Below are 20,840 nucleotides of genomic sequence, written 5' to 3' on the forward strand. Positions count from 1 at the left end.
ACAGTAGCGGAAAACAGCAATCAGAAACAAGAGTGGTGCGTGACGCGCAGTACAGATACAAAAATAAGGAATCGGCCTACATTCAATTCAATGCATAAAATCAATCAAGGATCTATACAGGAGATATCTTCTCCAATGCTGTGATTTTTTTGGACTGGCTGTCTATTACGGGCGCAGAGCTGTTCATTGTCAGCGCAAATCCCGTTTCCCTCACTTGTGACGGCGGAAAGGTGGCTGTCTATGCACTGAGTTGAGTCTCGGAGATATCGGCAGCGGCTGCGTGCCTTTGAGCGGAGCGGAGGAGTTGCACTACAGGGCTGCCCCGGACCGGCCCCAGCGGAAGGTTGCAAACATAAAAGCTATTGATTGACGAGTAAAATACTTGGAAATTGACTATCTCTCTCATCACCTGTGGAGACATGTCCTTTCCTGTGGTGATTTTGATGTTTACCGATTTGGGAAAGAAGTCCGCAGCATTTGATAGAGAGAAATAGAGAGGGGTTACTGTCAGCCTGCCGACAGCTGCTTCGCTTCGATATCGGATACATATGGGGTTGTGAGTGAGTCTACGAGACACAGGTGATTGCCGTTTGCTTGCTTTGCGTGGCTGGGTTTAAATCAGGAGAGGCAGAACAATTTTGCTATATGGAGAGCACTGAGTGAAGAATGCTCTTAGCTTTCATTCACATGGCTTTGAAAATACACTCAATTTAAGTATTATCTCTCTGAACAGCATAGCACGCAAGGAATGCAAGTTGTGTGGTGTCCATAAGAATATTGCTTTAAATGTTGAATTACTCTGTAATTCAGATTTCCACATGTAAGGAATGTTAGACGCTTTTGGATTCGTGTCAGGGAAGTTGCGTACCATTTTATACCAGATGTGAGCAGAGCAGCTTGTCCAAAGCCATTCCATGTTGAATATAATTCATTATTTTGTGCAATGCCACAAGAAGAGACAGTTTGAAATGCCAAATTGCTTGATGCTCTGCAGTTCTATTGGGTTTCCCTAAAGTTTCAATGTGACGTTTTAATGATTGCTCTATCACGATTCATGCTTTAACTGTAGGTTGTCATTGTAAATAAGAATGTGTTCTTAACTGACATGCCTAGATAAATAAAGGTCAAATAAAATACAAAATAAAATAAAACATGTTTTTACAAGTAGTATATCTAAGTAGCCTATTAATGGGTAAAAAATAGATCAATGTTAAAATATATGAATATTTCAAATAAATATATCTTCTTTAGCATGATAATTCGATATTGAATACAAAATAGAATTGAGGCTATTCTCTCCCAGGGAGCTCATTTTATTCCGAATTACTATAGTAGCTCTGAGAGAAGTCGTTTGGCACACAAACATTCAAGTTTCGGGGGCAGACAGTGGTCTATGTTATTGTTCTCCAGTCGTGATGTTTGTTAGCATAGTTGATTAGGGAGTTTAGTGGCATCTTACACATTGTGACAGTCCATCTCCTAGGGGAGGGATGGTGAAAGAGAGAGAGCGCCCGCGCCTATACGCTGACACTTTCAGGTCTGGCTGGTGATCTGCGAGTGAGAGCGAGTCTAGTGAGTCTCGGAGCAGGAGCCGAGACCTCCTCCGCTAATAAAGAGAGAGGTGGCTTCCAAAGGTTGGGCTTTGCACATTTGTAATCAAACCAATCAGAGACCCCTCTGAGATTTCGGCTCGAGCAGTCAGGCTGAGGCAGGCAGCACACTATTTGAAAAGAGGAAAAGCGTTCTCAAATTAGGGGGTGTATCCATCGCTTTAAGCCCCTTTTATGGCAATGCCTTTCGCCAGATGTTAGTATTACTAGTTCGTGTCCTGTCAGATTTGAGAATGAGCAGGGCGCGAAGGGCCACAACACGAGCTTGATTTGATGATCTGCCCACATTTGAAACGAATATCATCACCACTGCTTCTGCTTACTTTCAATATTTATTTCCATTTAGCACCGACGGTTTACCTCTTGCCTTGTCATCGTTTCCAAGGAGTTGAAACGGGAGTTGTTGGTGCTGGTGCCTGGGCTTTTTACTTCTTCCTTTGCTAGCTCCGATGACTTGTGTGGAGGAAATGGCAACGCCAGCGTTTGAGAGAGGAACTCAACTGGAAGAGGAGAGAGGAAACCGGAGCTGAATGACAGGATGCAGCAGACAACCTGAGACATATCTAGACACATTTCAACTGCCTCAGTCAAGACACTTCTGCTTTATTTGTTTTCCTTCAGCCCCAAGCTTGAAAATATGGAAGACTAACACGGCCTGAAAACCTCGGGAGGAGTTTATTTAGGTTCGTTTTTTGTTTTTTGTTTTTCCTATGAATATTTTTCTAACAAAACAAGGATGCATTGTGGATTAGTGCTGTTCCTCTTAATGGAAATCTTCTTCGTTGCTAAAGCTTTCAAAAATGGTAAGTGACAACTATTATATGCTGGGATACTTATCCTGATGTTGTTAAAGGCCCAGTGCAGCCACAAACATGATTTAGCTGTGTTTTATATATCCACATAATGAGGTTGGAATAATTCTCTGAAATTGTGAAAATTACAATTTTAGTGTAGTCTAACAGCTGTTTGAAAAGACAGCCTGAAATTTCAGCCTGTTTTGGTGGGATGGAGTTTTGGCATGCCTGGTGACATCACCAGGCGGTACATTAGTTATTAGACAAATAAAAAAGAGAGTTCCAAACCTCTCTGCCAATTACATCCAGTTTTCAGTTTTCCCCTCCTCATTCAGACCACTCACAGACAGTCCTAGCAAAATTTGACTTATTTTTAATTGAAAACAATCACTGTAAGGTACTTAATTGTTATTTGACATTGAGACAAAAAACTGCTGCATTTGACCTTTAAGGACACATGAGTCTCAAAACCACCATGCGTTCACCTGTCAAGTCTTCCCCGCGGGTCAGTGCTGTCATTGCCACCGCCTTATTATTTGAGTGTGCAGGTTCTTCTATTTTTGTAGAATATTATGAAAAGAGTCTGTCAAAGTTTGGGTACAGTAGTAGGCTGTTTCTTGCTGTAGCATATAGGCGACACTTAGCCTAATTGTTTCGTTTCTATGAGTAAACTTATTTACGAGAAAAGCTAAAGAAAGACAAAGAAAGAACTAGCTATATTTCCCATTCTCTTGAACATCGCATTGTCACCCATCCTATTCAAACTAATTTCAAGTAGCCTACTTTACATGGCAGATTGTAGTTATAATCCAAACGCATGACTTCGCACACATACATTGAGATAAATTGATAGGGTAATTTGGGCTACTTGAAGTGGGTTGCCTCTAGACACAAGAAAGGCGCGTTATTCTCTGGCGCTTGGAGAAGTGGTCTGTATGAAAAGAAAAATACGTTTTATAAGGCGATAATCATTTGTTAATAAAGTTTAGTCTGTGTCTGTGTTCAGCCTGTGTTTTCATACCCCCAATCCACAAATAAATGTAGCTCGCCACATATAATCTGGGAAGTAATCGGATTTATAATACTTTCGAATTATTTGGCGTTATTGCCATATGATATATTGTCTACAAGTCACATGGCACCATATCGGCCATTCCTATCGAAGCTCAGCCAAACCCCGCACAGCCACAGTGTAGTATCCGTTCCCCGTCCACTCTCAGTCCTCTACATTAATCAATTACTCCTTGCCAGGGTATCCTCTACATTAATCAATTACTCCTTGCCAGGGTATATGGCCCTTAGTCATTACGAGTTGTTCTAGCTAATTACTGTCGGTGACATTTCACAGATTTAAAAATTTTTCAAGCGTAAAAGTAAGAACATTTATAATTTTAACTTGGGCTATAAGTGACTAACATATTTATCCTAACCGTTATGCCCCAACATAAAACACCAATAGTGATCGATAATAACACTAAATAAGATTAATAACACTAATTACACTTTTTGTAATGTTTGTGAACAACTGTATAGTTTAACGTCAAGCCTGTAAAAAGTGTATTATCTCATCTGAGCAAATTAATACATTTAAAATACATTTCGAGAGTTTGGGACTATAAAGGTTCTATCAGAAACAATGTGATTCTGAGAGAATTAGCTTGAATTAAATGAGACATGTTTATATTGTATTATTTTTAACTTAACAATCCAAATTGGGGTACATAGGTAGAGAACATTGAACAGAACAAGGCTATGTCAATAACAACATTTTTACAAAAATGCAGATAGAACCACAGTCCCAAACTCTCAATTTCTCAGATTTGGGGGAATTAGGCTCCCTAATTGTTAGCATTTTGATGGTCAGAAAGGATGTACCTTACCCGTGCGTCTTTACGCATGTAGCCTATCTAACTTAGCCAAAAGCATATTCGATTGGTCTAGTTAAGACATCTTTAGACAATGTAGGAAAATATTTGTATGGCGTGGGTGGGCCTATAAATGATGATCCTGAATGTACTTTTATAATGATTGTTTTGACATTCAGATCAACTCAAATCCAGTTTGATTTTGAACAGATCCCCCTCATTTCCATCTCTACAATAATATAGCCTATAGTTTAGAACACCTAGGCTATAATTGCTTATAACACATACTCTTGCCAACATGATTGACTCTGTAGGCCATCTGCGTTGCTTTGGGGTGTTGTGCTAACTGTATTTTTTTCCACGTTCTTTCTTGCAGACAAGTGTGGGGACAACATCAGAATAACGAATGCGAATTACCTCACTTCACCTGGCTATCCGGCATCATATTTGCCATCTCAGAAATGCGTTTGGGTGATTACAGCGCCTGGACCTCACCAGAGAATTCTAATCAACTTTAACCCGCATTTTGATCTCGAGGACAGAGAGTGCAAGTAAGTTGGCTGCCTTCTACTCCACTCCTGCATATTGTACATGAAAGCCCGCCATCTAGTGGTCGTGGAATTCTTGAGCGCGCAGTACTGGGCAACATGAGTATTAAAAAAAATCCTTGGATTGGAGTTTCTTTGCTGGTCATTGTTTGAGAGTAATTGTATTACTATGTTGTAATATTTTTCCTGTTATCATGGTTTCACATCATTGAGGAAGTAATCCCATTTAGTGGCTGTCTAAACTTTAGTGGATGTCTTAACTCATTACCCTTCTTGCTGGGTTAGTTACAAATCCCTGTTTAACTTTTAAGATGTAAGGTATTAAACCAGACTAGGGCTAAACGGTTAACCTGGCAGCTGCCTATGAAACCAGAGCTCCACAGTAATGTGATGAACCTGCTGCCTCCCTGTGTCAGTGGTGCCCTGAGGTGAAGCAAGACATGCAATGCCTTAGCCTGGGCTGACTGGCTCTTGCGCTGCCTCTGTCCTTGACTGCGCCCTTACCCTCCACCCTTCTCCCTGTGTGTGTGTGTGTGTGTGTGTGTGTGTGTGTGTGTGTGTGTGTGTGTGTGTGTGTTTCTTCTGAGCCGTTGTTTATGCTGGAGGGGCAGCTAGAGAACACGCAGAGTGAATACGGCTGGATACTGTTACTGTATCCCCACTACGCACTACGCCCAAGCTCAGCTCTTTCTCTCGCTGCTACGCCCTTTGTGTTTTCACTGAATACAGTGTAGGTCCAAAGATTGTACTGTTATATCATGATCTCTATCCACTGTGCACAGACGTCAGTTCAACATCTATAGTTTTGATTTACATTTGATTGAGTTGTCAACACATTTGAATTCAAAGTGAAATCAACAAAAAAAGTGTGGTGAAAAAAGAAACTGTAGGTATATACCGCTTTATTTGCGTCTTTAAAGGGGCAGTCTGCGATTTACTGCCTGGTTGACCACTCCTGTCTTCTAGAGAAGGATCCTGATGGTTCTGACTTCTTCTGGCTCAGGTGTCACTACCCAGCATCTGTTAAAGTTTCCCAAAACCCAAGGTTGCGCAGCGGGACGGCTGTGTGTGCACGTGTGTGTGCGTGCGTGCAAGTGCATGTCTGTTTGTCAATGAAATGAACCAGGAATGAGTTTCCGGTGTTGTTGAAAAGCACACTCTTTTTCAGTTAAAATAAATAAACTCGGTGAATTTCAAGTTTGATCCATTGTCGTGTCGTTTTTCAAATGACTTCTGCCGTTCGTTTCAATCCAAGGTCGATTAAAGTTTTCTGTTTTCCAAGTGGGGACTGAACTGCCATGCCATCAATTGCTTGTCTGCCTGTACATTTGTTAGTTGTAGATAAAGAGCATGTTATTTTTCTTGTCCCTACCGTTGCCAAATGTGCTTGTTATGTTTGGAGCGGAGCCAGGGTGTAATGTGTATATTACTGTGTAATACTGCCCATAGAGTGGTCACGGGATATAAACCTCAGTGCTAGAGAGAAACACACTAACAACTGATCTGCAGAGACGTCTGTAAAACTTAATCAAGTCACTAGTGACTCATGTGGTTCACACAGTTGTATGCATACTAAATGGCACCCTATTCCCTACATAATGCACTACTTTTGACCAGAGCCCATAGGGTTTTCCATAGGGTTCTATTGAAAAGTAGTGTACCACATAGGGAATAGGGTGCCATCCGGGATACAGTTACATACAGTGGAGAAACAGGGCCCGATTGATCTCAAGGCTCTTCTATTTTAACCACCTCTCCTCTGCTCTACTTGGTCTGCTACTGTTTCATATGTTTTAATGGAGACTTTAGTTCCACTAGTTCCACTTCACTATTTCACCTTGTTATGTGTTCACTTTAGACTGGCTGAGGAAGATGGTCAGTGACATTGTCTGGATGCCAAATGGAACCCTATTCCCTACATAGTGCATTACTTTTGACCAGAGCCCATAGGGTGCAGTTTATTAAGATGCAGTCATTCAATTACTCTCATTCAAAAAGTTTCAACTCAAATAGCCCAGTAGTGCTTTGTAAAGTGAATGCCGCTATTGTGTTAGTAGCAAGAGGGACATGTCATATCTAAATCGATTAAGGCTTGAGAGGCATGTGCATCATGGCCGTGCTGTCTTTGTTGGTAGATAGCGGTTCGGTTGGTTGATGTGATTTGTACAACAGCAGTAATCAGACTACCATGGGCTGTCTATTCGCAGCTCGACTCACACAAACACCCCTTACATACTGGAAACTGATAATGGCCAGCACCAGAATGGCGACATTGCCTTCCTTATCTGATTGACAAGCGGGTAGGGGAGAAGCAGGCAGCTACAATGCATGCCTCAGTGCACTCCCCTGCAATCTAATTAGTGGTCCAAATGGAACACACATGCTATACATGTGCTCCTACATGACCGTTATCAACAAACCAAACAAGAATCAAGCTGAAAGTGCTTGTAAAAACTATCAGTGGCTGATCCTACCTCTGTTGTAACATGTGTGACTGCTGGCACTCCCTCCCTAACGGGTTTGTTTGGAGAGTTAGGGTTACGTCTCAAATATTGCCCAATTCCCTATGTACACTACCAGTCAAAAGTTATAGAACACCTACTCATTCAAGGGTTTTTCTATATTTATACTATTTTCTACAATGTAGTGAAGACATCAAAACTATGAAATAACACATATGGAATCATGTAGTAAACAAAAATGTGTTAAACAAATCAAAATATGTTTTATATTTGAGATTCTTCAAATAGCCACCCTTTGCCTTGATCACAGCTTTGCGCACTCTTGGCATTCTCTCAACCAGCTTCACCTGGAATGCTTTTCCAACAGTCTTGAAGGAGTTCCCACATGTGCTGAGCACTTGTTGGCCGCTTTTCCTTCACTCTGCAGTCAAACTCTTCCCAAACCATCTCAATTTGGTTGAGGTTGGGGGATTATGGAGGTCAGGTCAACTGATGCAGCACTCCATCACTCTCCTTCTTGGTCAAATATCCCTTACACAGCCTGGAGATGTGTTGGGTCATTGTCCTGTTGAAAAATAAATGATAGTCCCTCTAAGCCGAAACCAGATTGGATGGCGTATTGCTGCAGAATGCTGTGGTAGCCATGCTGGTTAACTGTGCCTTGAATTATAAATAAATCACAGACAGTGTCACCAGCAAAGCACCCCCACACTATCACACCTCCTCCTCCATGCTTTAAGGTGGGAAATACACATGCGGAGATCATCCATTCACCCACACCGCTTCTCACAAAGACATGGCAGTTTGGAATTGAAAATCTCCAATTTGGACTCCAGACCAAAGGACGAATTTCCACCGGTCTAATGTCCATTGCTCGTGTTTCTTCGCTCAAGCAAATCTCTTCTTCTTATTGGTGTCCTTCAGTAATGGTTTCTTTGCAGCAATTCGATCATGAAAGCCTGATTCACACAGTCTCCTCTGAACAGTTGATGTTGAAATGTGTCTCTTACTTGAACTCTGTGAAGCATTTATTTGGGCTGCAATTTCTGAGGTTAGTAACTCTAATGAACTTATCCTCTGCAGCAGAGGTAACTCTGGGTCTTCCATTCCTGTGCGTTCTTCATGAGAGCCAGTTTCATCATAGCGCTTGATGATTTTTGCGACTGCACTTGAAGAAACTTTCAAAGTTCTTAAAATGTTCCGAATTGACTGACATTCATGTATTTTTGCTTATTTGAGCTGTTCTTTTACCAAATAGGGCTATCTTCTGTATACCCCCTACCTTGTCCTAACACAACCGATTGGCTCAAAACCATTAAGAAGGAATTAAATTCCACAAATTAATTTAACCTTTCCACACACTGTAATATAGACTCTCATGGCACTAACGTGTATTCTCACAGAAACCTTGAGAAGTTTGAGGTAAAAGCCCAGTCCGTCAAGACAAATATTTTAAGTCAATTCGTTCTGATCTTCAGTGGAATGAACAGCTTTCTTGGCGAGAAGGCAAAATTGAGTAAATGTATATTATATGAGCTTGCCTTCTGGGTACTTATTAAGTTCACTACAATCTGATAAAGTGTTAGACAGACATGTAGTTGTGGCAGTTATGCCGTGTCATGGAGAAATGGATGTTTGGCTGGATATGAAGTCATAAACAAGTGACAGACATTAACTACATGGCCAAAAGTATGTGGACAGCTGCTCGTCGAACATCTCATTCCAAAATTGTGATTTCTCACTCCAGAGAATGCATTTCCACTGCTCCAGAGTCCAATGCCGGTGAGCTATACACCCCTCCAACCTATGCTTGGCACAGTGCATGGTGATCTTAGGCTTGTGAAGCTCCCGATGAACAGTTGTTGTGCTGACGTTGCTTCCAGAGGCAGTTTGGAACTCAGTAGTGAGTGTTGCAACCGAGGACAGACAATTTTTATATTCTACGCACTTCAGCACTAGGCGGTCCCTTTCTGTGAGCTAGTGTGGCCTCCCACTTTGCGGCTGAGCCATTGTTGCTCCTAAAATGTTCTACTTCACAATAACAGCACTTACAGCTGACTGGGGCAGCTCTAGCAGAACAGAAATCCAAGGAACTGACTTGTTGGAAAGATAGCATCCTATGACTGTGCCACATTGAAAGTCACTGAGCTCTTCAGTAAGGCCATTCTACTGCCAATGTTTGTCTATGGAGATTGCATGGCGGTGTGCTCAACTTTATACACCTGCCAGCAACGGGTGTGGCTGAAATAGCCAAATCCACTAATTTGAAGGGGTGTCCACATACACATATTGTATATATATTGTATTTCACATATAGGAAGTGGAATGATAATTTGAACAGTCTTTTTCTGTTTTAATAAAAACATTTATTAGGAGATTTTCTCGAAGATTGAGGTCGTATTCTGTAAAATTCAAACATACTCCATTCAATGGGAGACTTAGAAAACCTTTGCTAAAAAACCTTGTTGACTGTGTTGTTGTTGCTTTCTGTGAAAGCTGCGTTGGCTGGAATCAACATGCCACCGATATAATATGCTTTTGACAGCACAATGAATCATTGATCTGCTTGTATCCACTGACCAAACAAAAAGACACAGATTTTTTTCTAGGCCTACATATTGTGAAATCCCCTTGAAGCTATGGTGCAGTAGAGTAGAGCTACCTTTAGAGGGAAAGAGGGGTTCAAATTGATTGATGAAGTAGAAGAGGAGAGGATGCTTTCTATATGAGAATTTCTCTCTTTCCTCTCCTACGTTTTTGAGAGAAAGATGGGTTAAAATGGAGAGATGAGAATAGGATACTTTTTAAATGAGAGTGAGTCTCCCTATTCCCTTGTCCCTCTTTTCACTTTCTGCCTGGCCTGTGATTGCGGAGCTCAGAGAACAGTGAATTCCTATGCGACAGGCTGTGCAGTCCTGAGATAGCGAGGAGGTATCCCAGCTAGCACATAACGTTCTGAGAACCATATGTTTCTTAGAGCTTGGTGAGAGTGTGGTTGTCCTATGGTTATTTTCATACAACCTTCCCACAACCTTCTGAGAATGGTGTAGGATAGTTGCTTGGCTTTGGAACATTCTTAACACATTTAAGGAATTTGACAAAAAAAAAAACATTATCTTGATATTTCATTACTTTACCAGAATGTTTTCTAACAATTTCATTTACATTTTGGTAAGGTTCTAGGAATGTTCTGAAACTGGTTTGACATTGGGAATGTTCTCAAATAGTTTGGGGAATGTTAAGAAACCATGTTCTTCTGTGGGAATTTCAGTACTTCAGCATAACGTCAACTAAACTCTCTCTTTCCACTATCTTGTTAAGTGTGTTCAGGTGTGTTGGCCACGCCCACTAATTGGCCACACATGATCTTCTTGAGTGCTTTTTTTCCTTTGATTTGGGATCTGTTTGAATAGACTAGATTAATCACATTTCCATGTGTCCTTTCTGTGCTTGGAGTTCAATACAATTAGTGTTATTATGCTAGCAGTGTTATTAAAATTATTATTGGAACATGTTCTTAGAACGTTATTTAATTACCTTCAAATAAGCTATACTTTTAATTACCAGAATGTTAATTTAACCTCCCAGAAAAACTTTCAGGGAACCATAGTAAAACGTTCTCAGAACCTCCCTGCAACCTGAAAAAAATGTGCGTTCCCAGAACAGGCAACATTTTCACTTCTGTTCTCAGAACGTACATTTTTTTCTCTCACTTTTATCAGTCAGAAAACGTATAGCTTCGTTCCCAGAACCAATGAGAAACCAGAAACGTACATTCACACAACTTCCAAGGAACCAAATATACTAGCTGGGGAGGGTGGGGTGAAAATAAATGGGGAATGCCTTCTGAAGAAGGTCTGCCCTTTGTGGTGAGAAAGGAGTGGAGAGAAGGAGAGTGAGAAAGTCAGTCAATGAGTGAGTGAAAGCTTCAGCTTGCCTCACACACAATGGCTCTGAAGTGAGCTCCCCACTTGCTCTCCTCTCTTCCCCGCTCCTGACTGTGACTGCCCATAATTCTAGGCTTGAAAAAGCAGCCTTTCCCCCTCTCTAATTATGACCCCACTCCCCTCTCCTGTCTAGTAGCCCCCTCGGAGAGCAACATACCCCGCTGGGAAGACAAACACTCTCCTCTGTGGCCTGAGACAATGTACATCCTGCCTGCCCCGCTGCCCTCCACTCTCCGCCCTCCCTGCCAGGCATTCGTCTAGGTCAGGCCTGCTGGACTACAGGCTTGCGTCCAAATGGGACCCTATTCCCTATATAGTGCATTACTTTTGACCAGGCTTTTGACCTTTTGACCAAAAGTAGTGCACTATGTAAGGAATAGGGTGCCATTTGGAAAGAAACCTACACAGACCTACACTGCAGACATGAGTTACAGCAGGGAAAGCAGGGAAAGGGGAAAGTAGTACTCAGCCCCCTGTTGGTTCTGGAGAGTTCTCTTTTCATACAGGTTATTTTGTTAAGCAGGGATCCTGACACCCTGACTGACTCATAGCTTCATAACACAACACTCATGTTTAACAATGAAGTCCACTCGTTCCACTGAGTTATTCAGAGTAGAGGAGGGGTACTGTGGGCAAGAAGAGGGTGTGTGCATGGGACTCAATGCTGTGATTGCTTTCCCTGGTACTGCCACACAACGTCTATACAGCCTGGCTGGATCTGTGGCTTCCTGATGGGGTTTGGGATCAGTGGGAGTTCTCTCTCCTATCTGGAGAGGCTCTATTTCTTTGGGGAAGTGCTCTATAACTCTCCCAAAAAATTCCCTGAATAAAGTGCGCTTCACTTCCCTTATCTCACCCTGGATGTGTCCCAAATGGCACCCTATTCCCTATACAGTGCACTACTTTTGAATAGACACCTATGTGCCCTGGTCAAAAGTAGTGCACTATTAAGGGAATAAAGTGCCATTTGGGATTAAAGGCCCCTCTCACGCTCCACCACCGCACAAGCAAATGAGGAAAACTTGTGAGTGGGTTGCGTGATCGTCCATCAGCCGTTGTCATGGACAAAAATAAACAAGGCAGGAATGTAACAAGGCCTTTTTTTATCCTCCATCAGCAAGGTCATGCCTTTTAACATGGGCTGGCAGGCTGTGACCTCTCAGGGCCAGGGGAAGAGGCTTGATATGAATTGTTTGAGACACTTATAGCTGTTTATGGTTGTCTTTTATGTAAGAATGTACCAGTGAGGCATTTATGCTTTTCAAGATCAAAGCAGAGTTCAAATAACAGAGGCAGATCCGCACAATGAGACAAAATGAAGAGAGCAGCAGCACCGTTTCTTACAGGACAATGGCGGTTGAAATGATAATGGTAATTCTGCGTAACATCAGTCTCCAGTGTTGTACAGTAGGAAGTACATTGTATCTCAAACTACATTGTGACAGCACCACTGATAGTGTCACGATCGCCGTTCTCTTTCTTTTAAATGTCGCCAACAAAACAATAAACAACAAAAACGAACGTGAAGCTTACTAGGGCTATACAGGCCACTAACAAAGACAACTACCCACAAAATACAAAAGGAAAAAAGGCTGCCTAAGTATTATTCCCAATCAGAGACAACGATAGACAGCTGTCCCTGATTGAGAACCATACCCGGCCAAAACATAGAAACATAGAGTTTCCCATCCGAGTCACACCCTGACCAACCAAACATAGAGAATAAAAAGATTTCTACGGTCAGGGCGTGACAGATAGCAATTTCCATCAAGTGAAGTTGTTAGCAGTTGCTATGAATTATCCCAAATCATAACTTGCCATGATAGAAAACATGTCGTCAGAAATCCCTTTTCTTCTGCTACATTCACAGAATACAGAAGTACCTCTGACACATCCGGTGATCCATTATAACTAGTGTAATTAGCATTTCCGAGCAGATGAAAGCCCTGTCTAAACTATCTCTCTGGGGTCATGTTTAAAAGAGAGGTTCACCTCTGTCATGAGTTAGAGGACAAAAGGCTGAAAAAGAGAGTGGGGTAGGAATCCTCTTTCTCTCTCTCTCTCTCTCTCTCTCTCTCTCTCTCTCTCTCTCTCTCTCTCTCTCTCTCTCTCTCTCTCTCATCAATCTTCCATGTTACTCAAAGCGTTAATGGTTGTAAAGTCTTAGTGTGTGTGTGTGTGTGTGTGTATGTGTGTGTGTGTGTGTGTGTGTGTGTGTGTGTGTGTGTGTGTGTGAGTGTGTGTGTGTGTGTGAGTGTGTGTGTGTGTGTGTGTGTGTGTGTGTGTGTGTGTGTGTGTGTGTGTGTGTGTGTGTGTGTGTGTGTGTGTGTGTGTGTGTGTGTGTGTGTGTGTGTGTGTGTGTCTATCCCCGAGGAGAAGGGTTTACCGGGGTGAAGTTTTCACCTTGGCCAGTGTTGGAAGGACAGCTTGATTGAAAAGCTTTCTCACTGTGACATCTGCCATCTTCCCTGCTGCTCTGTCACCACTTTGATTCATGCGCACCCAGCTCACGCACACTGCGATTGGGAGGCGAGCCACTCCTCTACCCCGCAGGAGAGAACTCCACTTCAGAGGAGGAGAAGAAGGGGGAGATGAAACAGTGGGATGAAGTGGAATGGAAGGATAAGAGGAGTAAGGGGCCACAGTCGTAAAAAAAAAAAAACTGAACTGGAGACCTATAACTCTGCTACACAACGATATAAAGATATCAAGTTTTAGGTTTTATTTCATTTTTAATGTGGGGAGTAATCCTCCCATGTTCACTGAGGATGGAGTATTGAGTATCTTGAGTTTTTTTTGGCAGCAACCTTTTTTGTTTTTCCCTCCAGAGCCATACAAGCATCCCTATATGGACATTTTTGGTGGATGAAGTCGCAGCCCGCACAGCTGAGGGATTTCGTATAGTATGCTTTTGCTTTTATCTGAAACCGACTCCCAGGAAAAGAGCTTTATGGTCAAGTCCATGGTTGCATCCCAAATGGCACCCTATTCCCTAGTGCACTGTTGGCCCTGGTCAAAAGCAGTGCACTTTGTAGCAAATAGGGTGCCATTTGGGATGCAAACCTTGATTAGAGGACAGCATGGTAACATGGACACAGATCTTTGGACTGTAAGAAAATCATAAAATGTTTTCCTTCCAGCGTAAGATGAAAAAGCATTACACTCTCAGTCCATAATTTCATTAAGTGTTCTCTTTCCAAAGACATACGAGCACTCAGTCTCAACTCAAGCTCTTTTTGGATATAGATGTGATTAGCAACAGGTTTCCAAAACAACGAAAGGGGAAATAAACAAGTGGTAATTATGGGATGTCGGTGGGAGTAGTAGTAGAAAACAGCACTTCACAATGTCTTTCTTCTCCTCCCTCCATCCACCCTCCCAGTCCCTAGAGCACATATGTCAGAGTCAAGGCCCGCGGGCCACATCCGGCCCGCAAGAAGGTTTTTTACGGCCCCTGGGATGATCTTGATTTATTATTAGAACCGGCCCGCAGCAAGCCGGCAGCCCGCAGATCTTTTACACGCACCAATACTACATTTCCCACAATGCAAAGGTGACGCACCGAGCAGTAGGCTGCTTCATTTCAATATTTATTGGCACAGCAGTCGTCAGCATCACAGTAAAATTAACTTTCAGATACCCATCAAAAATGGCAAAACGGAAGGTGGATACTGAGAACCGGGGGTTTCAAACAAGGTGGGAGTCGGAGTATATGTTCACGAAGGTAGCTGGAAAACCTGTGTGTCTTCTGTGTGGAGAAAGTGTGGCGGTACTGAAAGAGTATAATCTGAGACGACATTATGAAACGAAACACGCGGACAAAAACAAGAATATGGACATGGAACAAAGGCTACAAAAGGCAGAGGAATTAAAACGAGGCCTCAAATCTCGACAGGCTCTGTTCAAAAAAGCCAAATCACAAGGCCAGGCTGCTGTCAAGGCCAGTTTTATTTTGGCAGAAGAGATCGCTAAATCAGCCCGGCCATTTACGGAGGGGGATTTCATCAAAAACTGCATGATTAAAGTTTGTGACGAAGTTTGCCCAGAAAAAAGGCAACTCTTTTTAAATGTGAGTCTGAGCAGAAACACCATTGCCGAGAGAGTAGACCAGTTGTCCATCAATCTAAAAGAGCAGCTTGTGAAAAAGGGAAAAGATTTTATTGCATATTCCTTGGCTGTGGATGAGAGCACCGACATTTCTGACATTGCCCAGTTGTCAATTTTCATCCGCGGAGTGGACTCCAACCTAAGCGTGACAGAGGAGTTTTTGGCTTTACGTCCTATGCATGGCACAACTACGGGGCATGATTTGTATGAAGAGGTGTCAAGATGTGTAAATGAGATGGAGCTGCCTTGGGAAAAACTCGTGGGTTTGACAACCGACGGAGCACCTGCGATGTGTGGACACAGGAGCGGACTGGTGGCGAAGATACGGGAAAAGATGCAAGAGGAAAACGCGACAGGTGAGCTGACAGCTTATCATTGTATCATACACCAGGAAGCGTTGTGCGGTAAAGCCTTGAAAATGGAGCATGTAATGAGCATCATCACGCGCACAGTTAACTTTATCAGAGCCAAAGGTTTGAATCACCGCCAGTTCAAGGCATTTCTGACGGAGTTAGAAACGGAGCATGGTGATTTGCCTTATCACACAGAGGTGCGATGGCTAAGCCAGGGAAAGGTGCTTCAAAGATGTTTCGAGCTTCGTGAGGAGATTTGTCTGTTCTTGGACAGCAAAGGGAAAGACACAACACAACTCCGAGACGAAATGTTTCTGTGTGAAATGGCTTTTCTGTGTGACATTACGAGTCATCTGAATGCAATAAACTTGCAGCTGCAGGGTCGGGATCGTGTCATCTCTGATATGTACAGTACAGTGAAGGCATTTAAAACCAAACTGACTCTGTGGGAGACGCAGATGCGGAAAGAAAATTTGAGCCACTTTCCCAGCTGCCAGACCATGAAAGAGAAGCTCTCTACCAGTGCGTTCCCGAGCACACAGTTGGCTGATAAAATAGGTATGCTTGCCGCTGACTTTCAACGCCGATTTGCTGACTTTGAAGCACAAAAAAGCAGGTTGGAACTGCTCGGTAACCCATTTGCTGTTGACGTGGAAAGCTCACCACCAAACCTCCAAATGGAGTTGATTGACCTCCAATGCAATGATGCACTGAGGGCAAAATATGCGGCAGTGGGTGCTGCGGAGTTCGCCCGTTTCCTCCCCGGCACAATGCCCCAGCTGCGCATCCAGGCTGCTCAAACGTTGTCTATGTTTGGCAGCACATACCTGTGTGAACAACTGTTTTCTTTGATGAACCTGAACAAAACATCACACAGAAGTCGACTTACTGCTGAACACCTCCACTCAATTCTGAGGATTTCTTCAGCTCAGAGCCTTACCCCGAACATTGATGAACTTGTGGAAAAGATGGGACACCACCAAGTATCACCCTCAACCTCAAACAAGTGAACATTACTGTGCAATCACATATTTAGAGTTTTTACTCAGTTCAAGTTTAAAAGTTAAAATTTAATATTTGTTTTCACTGCATGTTACTTCTCCTTAAACAAAGTGTTGTTTTTGATTAATAGATTTTTGCACTTTATTTTTTTGTATTTCAATCCAATTATATTTTAAAAATATTTCAGTTGAGTGGATGATAGAAAATTGCTATTATTGTTTTTTCTTTGAAGTAAATTTAGCCCACTTTTGCTAAAATAGAAAATATAGTCTACTGATGGTGCCTTGAATACCGGTTTCTTTCATTTAATGTTCATGTTATGGGGATATTTATATAAAGGAAATTTGTCTTTTGTGTCTGTTGAAAATTAAAGATTACTGACAGAGCCATAAGAAAATATTGCTTTATTTATCTGATCATATTGTAATATATTTGTTAGGTTTTCAGTAGGTTCAATTAGGTTCACTAGACTATATGCGTCATTTAAAAATTTTTCAATGAACATTCGAACAGTCCGGCCCTCGTCTTGTAGCTGATTTTTTTATTTGGCCCTCCGTCCATTTGACTTTGACACCCCTGCCCTAGAGGAATGAGTGGAGTCCATGGAATCCTTTTTCAATTGATGAGACCAGTTGGAGGTTGTTGAGGCCTGTTGATGAGGCCAGATGGAGCTGTAGAGTCTGTGCAATCTTTAATACACCATGTCCAGGCACGTCAGCCGTGTTTAGTTTAGTGGCGTAGCCCTGAATGGCCCTCAAGGTTTGATTGATGTGGCCCTGGTCTTCAGCTCCTTCCATGCCTGGTTGCCCTAAAGCCTCAGTGCTTTATGAGCTGCAGGGGGGCGAGAGGAATGGAGGACTCGAGGTATAATTATAAACAGCCGAGTTGTCGGACCAAATATAAATGCACCTTCAGAGACTGGGGGCTGTTCTTCCAGCTTCCAGCATCAGCCAGGAGAGGCTCTGAATCCAAGTGGGTTTGTTTTGCAGTAGGTAGGACAGTCGTCCTATTTCAGGCCAGCACATTCCAACCGTCCGTGGTCCATCGTTCTCTGCCTGTCTGTGTGTGTGTGTGTTTGTGCACCACGTGGGGTGGTTTGCCAGCCCGTCCATCGATAGCTTGTGTGGTCTTTCCCCGGCCCGACCTCCACAGCTCTCTGTAGGTTGACAAGGGTGTGTGTGTGTGTGCCTGCGTGTATGTGTGTGTATGGGTTGGCTGCATGCAGCAGCAGCAGCAAAGAAGACTTTGATGGATGCCTCTGGACCCCACTGCTCTCTGATTGACTTAGAGCAAACCCCTCAAATACTCGCTTTGTTGGCTTTCCCACTTGATCTCTTCTCTGTAAACCAGAAAAGCTACCGCCTTTTTCTCACAGCATAATTATATTTCCTAAATAGCCTCAATAGGCACATATATGGTGCATTTGGCCACTCTACACCTCAATATACTACGCTTTTAAGATCAAATTGTTTTGCAATGGGGTGATGGTGGTCTCCCATTGCCATACTTTACCCCTGTACCCCAGGTGCCACCCCCTCCCATCGCACCACCATCCATGGATCCTCCAGAGGCCAGAGGAGGACACAAACTGCTTCCATAATGGCACCCTTTACACTATATAGCAGAGGTGGGACCAAGTTATTGTTTTAAAAGTCACAAGTAAGTCTCAAGTCTTAGCACTCAAGTTCCAAGTCAAGTCCCAAGTCAAGACAGGCAAGTCTCAAGTCAAGTCCCAAGTCAAGTCTCAAGTCAAGACCGTCAAGTATCAAGTCAAGTCTCAAGTCTTTAACTTTCAGTGTCGAGTCCTAAGCAAGTCATAATGTGCTCTTCACTGAATGTAATACTATTTCATATTTTTAACAAGTGTAATAGTAAGTATATTACATTTACGCAAATCATGAATGTTTTTTTTAAATATCTATACATTTACTACTTTCTGGGTAGCCATGAGAAAGACCCCCCCCCCCCCCCCCAAATAGTGATTGACTATCTTGGATCGTTATGGGGCTAAATCGGACGATGTAGGCTTGTACACAATCGCCCAACCACAATCATCCAACCTTGTTTTAGGAACAGGCAGGATTTAGCCTACCAACTGCCTAGCCAGTTGTAGCTCAATCTTGGATGCAATGATCACGTTCCCGCAATGACTGACTGTGTGGAGCCTCATTGATTTAACGTTACGCTAGCCTACATGATACACTAGTAAAGTAATAAAATATACATCTGTCGGCTATATTAGCGATGTGCAGCTTCAAATGTCAAACAAAGTTGCATGTTTTGCAAGTTGCAATCCATTTTTTGTTGATACAGCGTTGTCTTTATATCCGAAAATAATAATTGGGGTATCATCTTTCCAAGGGCTCCATCTGAATTCACCCGCCAACATTCCTCTGCACTGCCACACACAACTTTTTCTCAGCTGGCACAACTTGATTGGCTGCTGTCCGATTCAAACTGTAATCCGTTAAATGAAGAGTTGATGCGCTGCACACTTTTTTGAATAGCATCATTTTGGGCTATAAATATTTGGGCTTGGGGAGGGTATCAAGTCAGGTCGAGTCACAATGTCATTGGTGTTAAAGTCAAAGTCGAGTTGCAAGTCATGATATTTGTGACTCAAGTCCACACCTCTGCTATATAGTGCACTACTTTTAACCAGGGCCCCTGGTCAAAAGTAGTGCACTATATAGGGAATAGGGTGCAGTTAAGCATGCAACCATGGTCAGAATGCAGGCAGCTAATTACTAGGTGGATGGGCTCCATGTTGGCTGACAGACCAGGGTTTGCATGGAAGGGCCAGTAAATGGAGAGGTCAGTTAATTCACCCTCCAAAAACTTGGCAGGATTTGCTAGGCTGGCCCATCAGAACGGCACTTTGATCAGCCTGGGCAGTGGGTAAAGAATGGGCAATGCCAACCCCTCCATACACCCTATACTCAGCTCTGATCGGCCTACAGCCCACGGCCCACACAGGTTGTTGTTGTTATTGAAGAGATGGCATCCCTCAAAGCCTTCAAAGGCATGGCCTATTTGGCTTCCTAACAAACTTGTCATGAAAAAAGTATACTATAGCTAGTGTGGAAATGCGGATGGGAGGAGGGAGCTAAGAGAGGTGAATGATCACTAGGGAGGATCAGCGTACCAGATAGAGGATGTGAGTGTCCTTGGCTATTTGACAATAAGTCAAATAACTGGTCACGCCAAAATACATTTGGCACACACATTCTAAATCACTGCTGCTTGTTATCGTCATCCTCTTCCGCTTCCTGTCAAGAGTAGAAATAGCTGCCTGCCGGTCTTAAATGTGTGTGTGTGCTTGTGTCTCTGTATGTGTGTGTGTTAGAGTAGAAAGGGCGCCCTGCCCAAAAGCATTTGTCCTCCTGTCCTCCCTGCTCCTTTCTCCAGCCAGCCACTGTCTTATCGCAGGCTCTGTAGCCTCTCCCAGCTGGCTGTATATCTCTCTGACCTGGTTGAGGGGCAGCAGGGTCTGGCCTCCCCTAAACCCCTGCTGTTTCTCTGTTGCAGTCTTCTGGGAGGAGAGGAGAGGGTGGATGGGGAGGAAGAGAGAGACGGATGGACCTTTTAATTAAATAAGCATTTATTGCTATTGCCCACCAGCTCTATAGTCAGTGCGGAGCCAGATAAAATAATCAGGGGACAGCTGGGAGAGAGAGGAGAGAGGCCTAGCTTGGTCTATCCTGTCTGCTCTGCCCGGCAGGAATCCTTCACATGACACTGCTCCTCCAGGCCGCCAGCATTTTTCATGTTGTCACCAATTAGCCTACTACTACTACCTCTCTCTCTTGCTCTCTCTGTCTCTTGTGCTACATCTCCTCTATGTTTCTCGCTCTCCTTAATCTCTCTACCCCACTCCCTTTCTCTTTTCCTATCCTCTTCTTTCTCTCTCCTCATTGTGGAGAGGAAAGAGTCTTGAAACGGCACCCAGCCTTGAAACAGTTTGAAACAGGCTTTACCTCTGTTTGACCCCGTTCCTCCCCCCACTCTTAGAATCCACTGTGCAGAATACACACAGCTCATTACCCACGAGGGAGGGAGGGAGAATGCATCTCACAGTAGTCAATAAATGGGCCATAAAGTTTTTTTTATTTTATTTTATTTTTTTACATATGTTTTGCTTGCAGTGCTGGC

At 43.1% G+C, this 20,840-nt stretch overlaps 1 protein-coding gene across 3 annotated transcripts in view; it reads left to right on the forward strand.

The window, feature by feature from the left end:
- The first annotated feature begins 271 nt into the window (after positions 1–271).
- LOC139367244 (neuropilin-1a-like) overlaps positions 272–20,840 on the forward strand; it is a 111,719-nt gene continuing 91,150 nt past the window's right edge. The window contains exons 1-3 of one of the 3 annotated variants that reach the window (XM_071105488.1): positions 272–579; positions 1,957–2,413; positions 4,646–4,820. In XM_071105488.1, the coding sequence (XP_070961589.1) occupies positions 2,347–2,413; positions 4,646–4,820 (242 nt within the window). In that variant the 5' untranslated portion in view covers positions 272–579; positions 1,957–2,346. Of the gene's footprint in view, positions 580–1,809; positions 2,414–4,645; positions 4,821–20,840 lie in introns of those variants that run through there. The other 2 variants (XM_071105486.1, XM_071105487.1) reach the window with 2 other exon arrangements.

This window comes from Oncorhynchus clarkii, chromosome 15, assembly GCF_045791955.1.
Source record: "Oncorhynchus clarkii lewisi isolate Uvic-CL-2024 chromosome 15, UVic_Ocla_1.0, whole genome shotgun sequence".
NCBI lineage: Eukaryota > Metazoa > Chordata > Actinopteri > Salmoniformes > Salmonidae > Oncorhynchus > Oncorhynchus clarkii.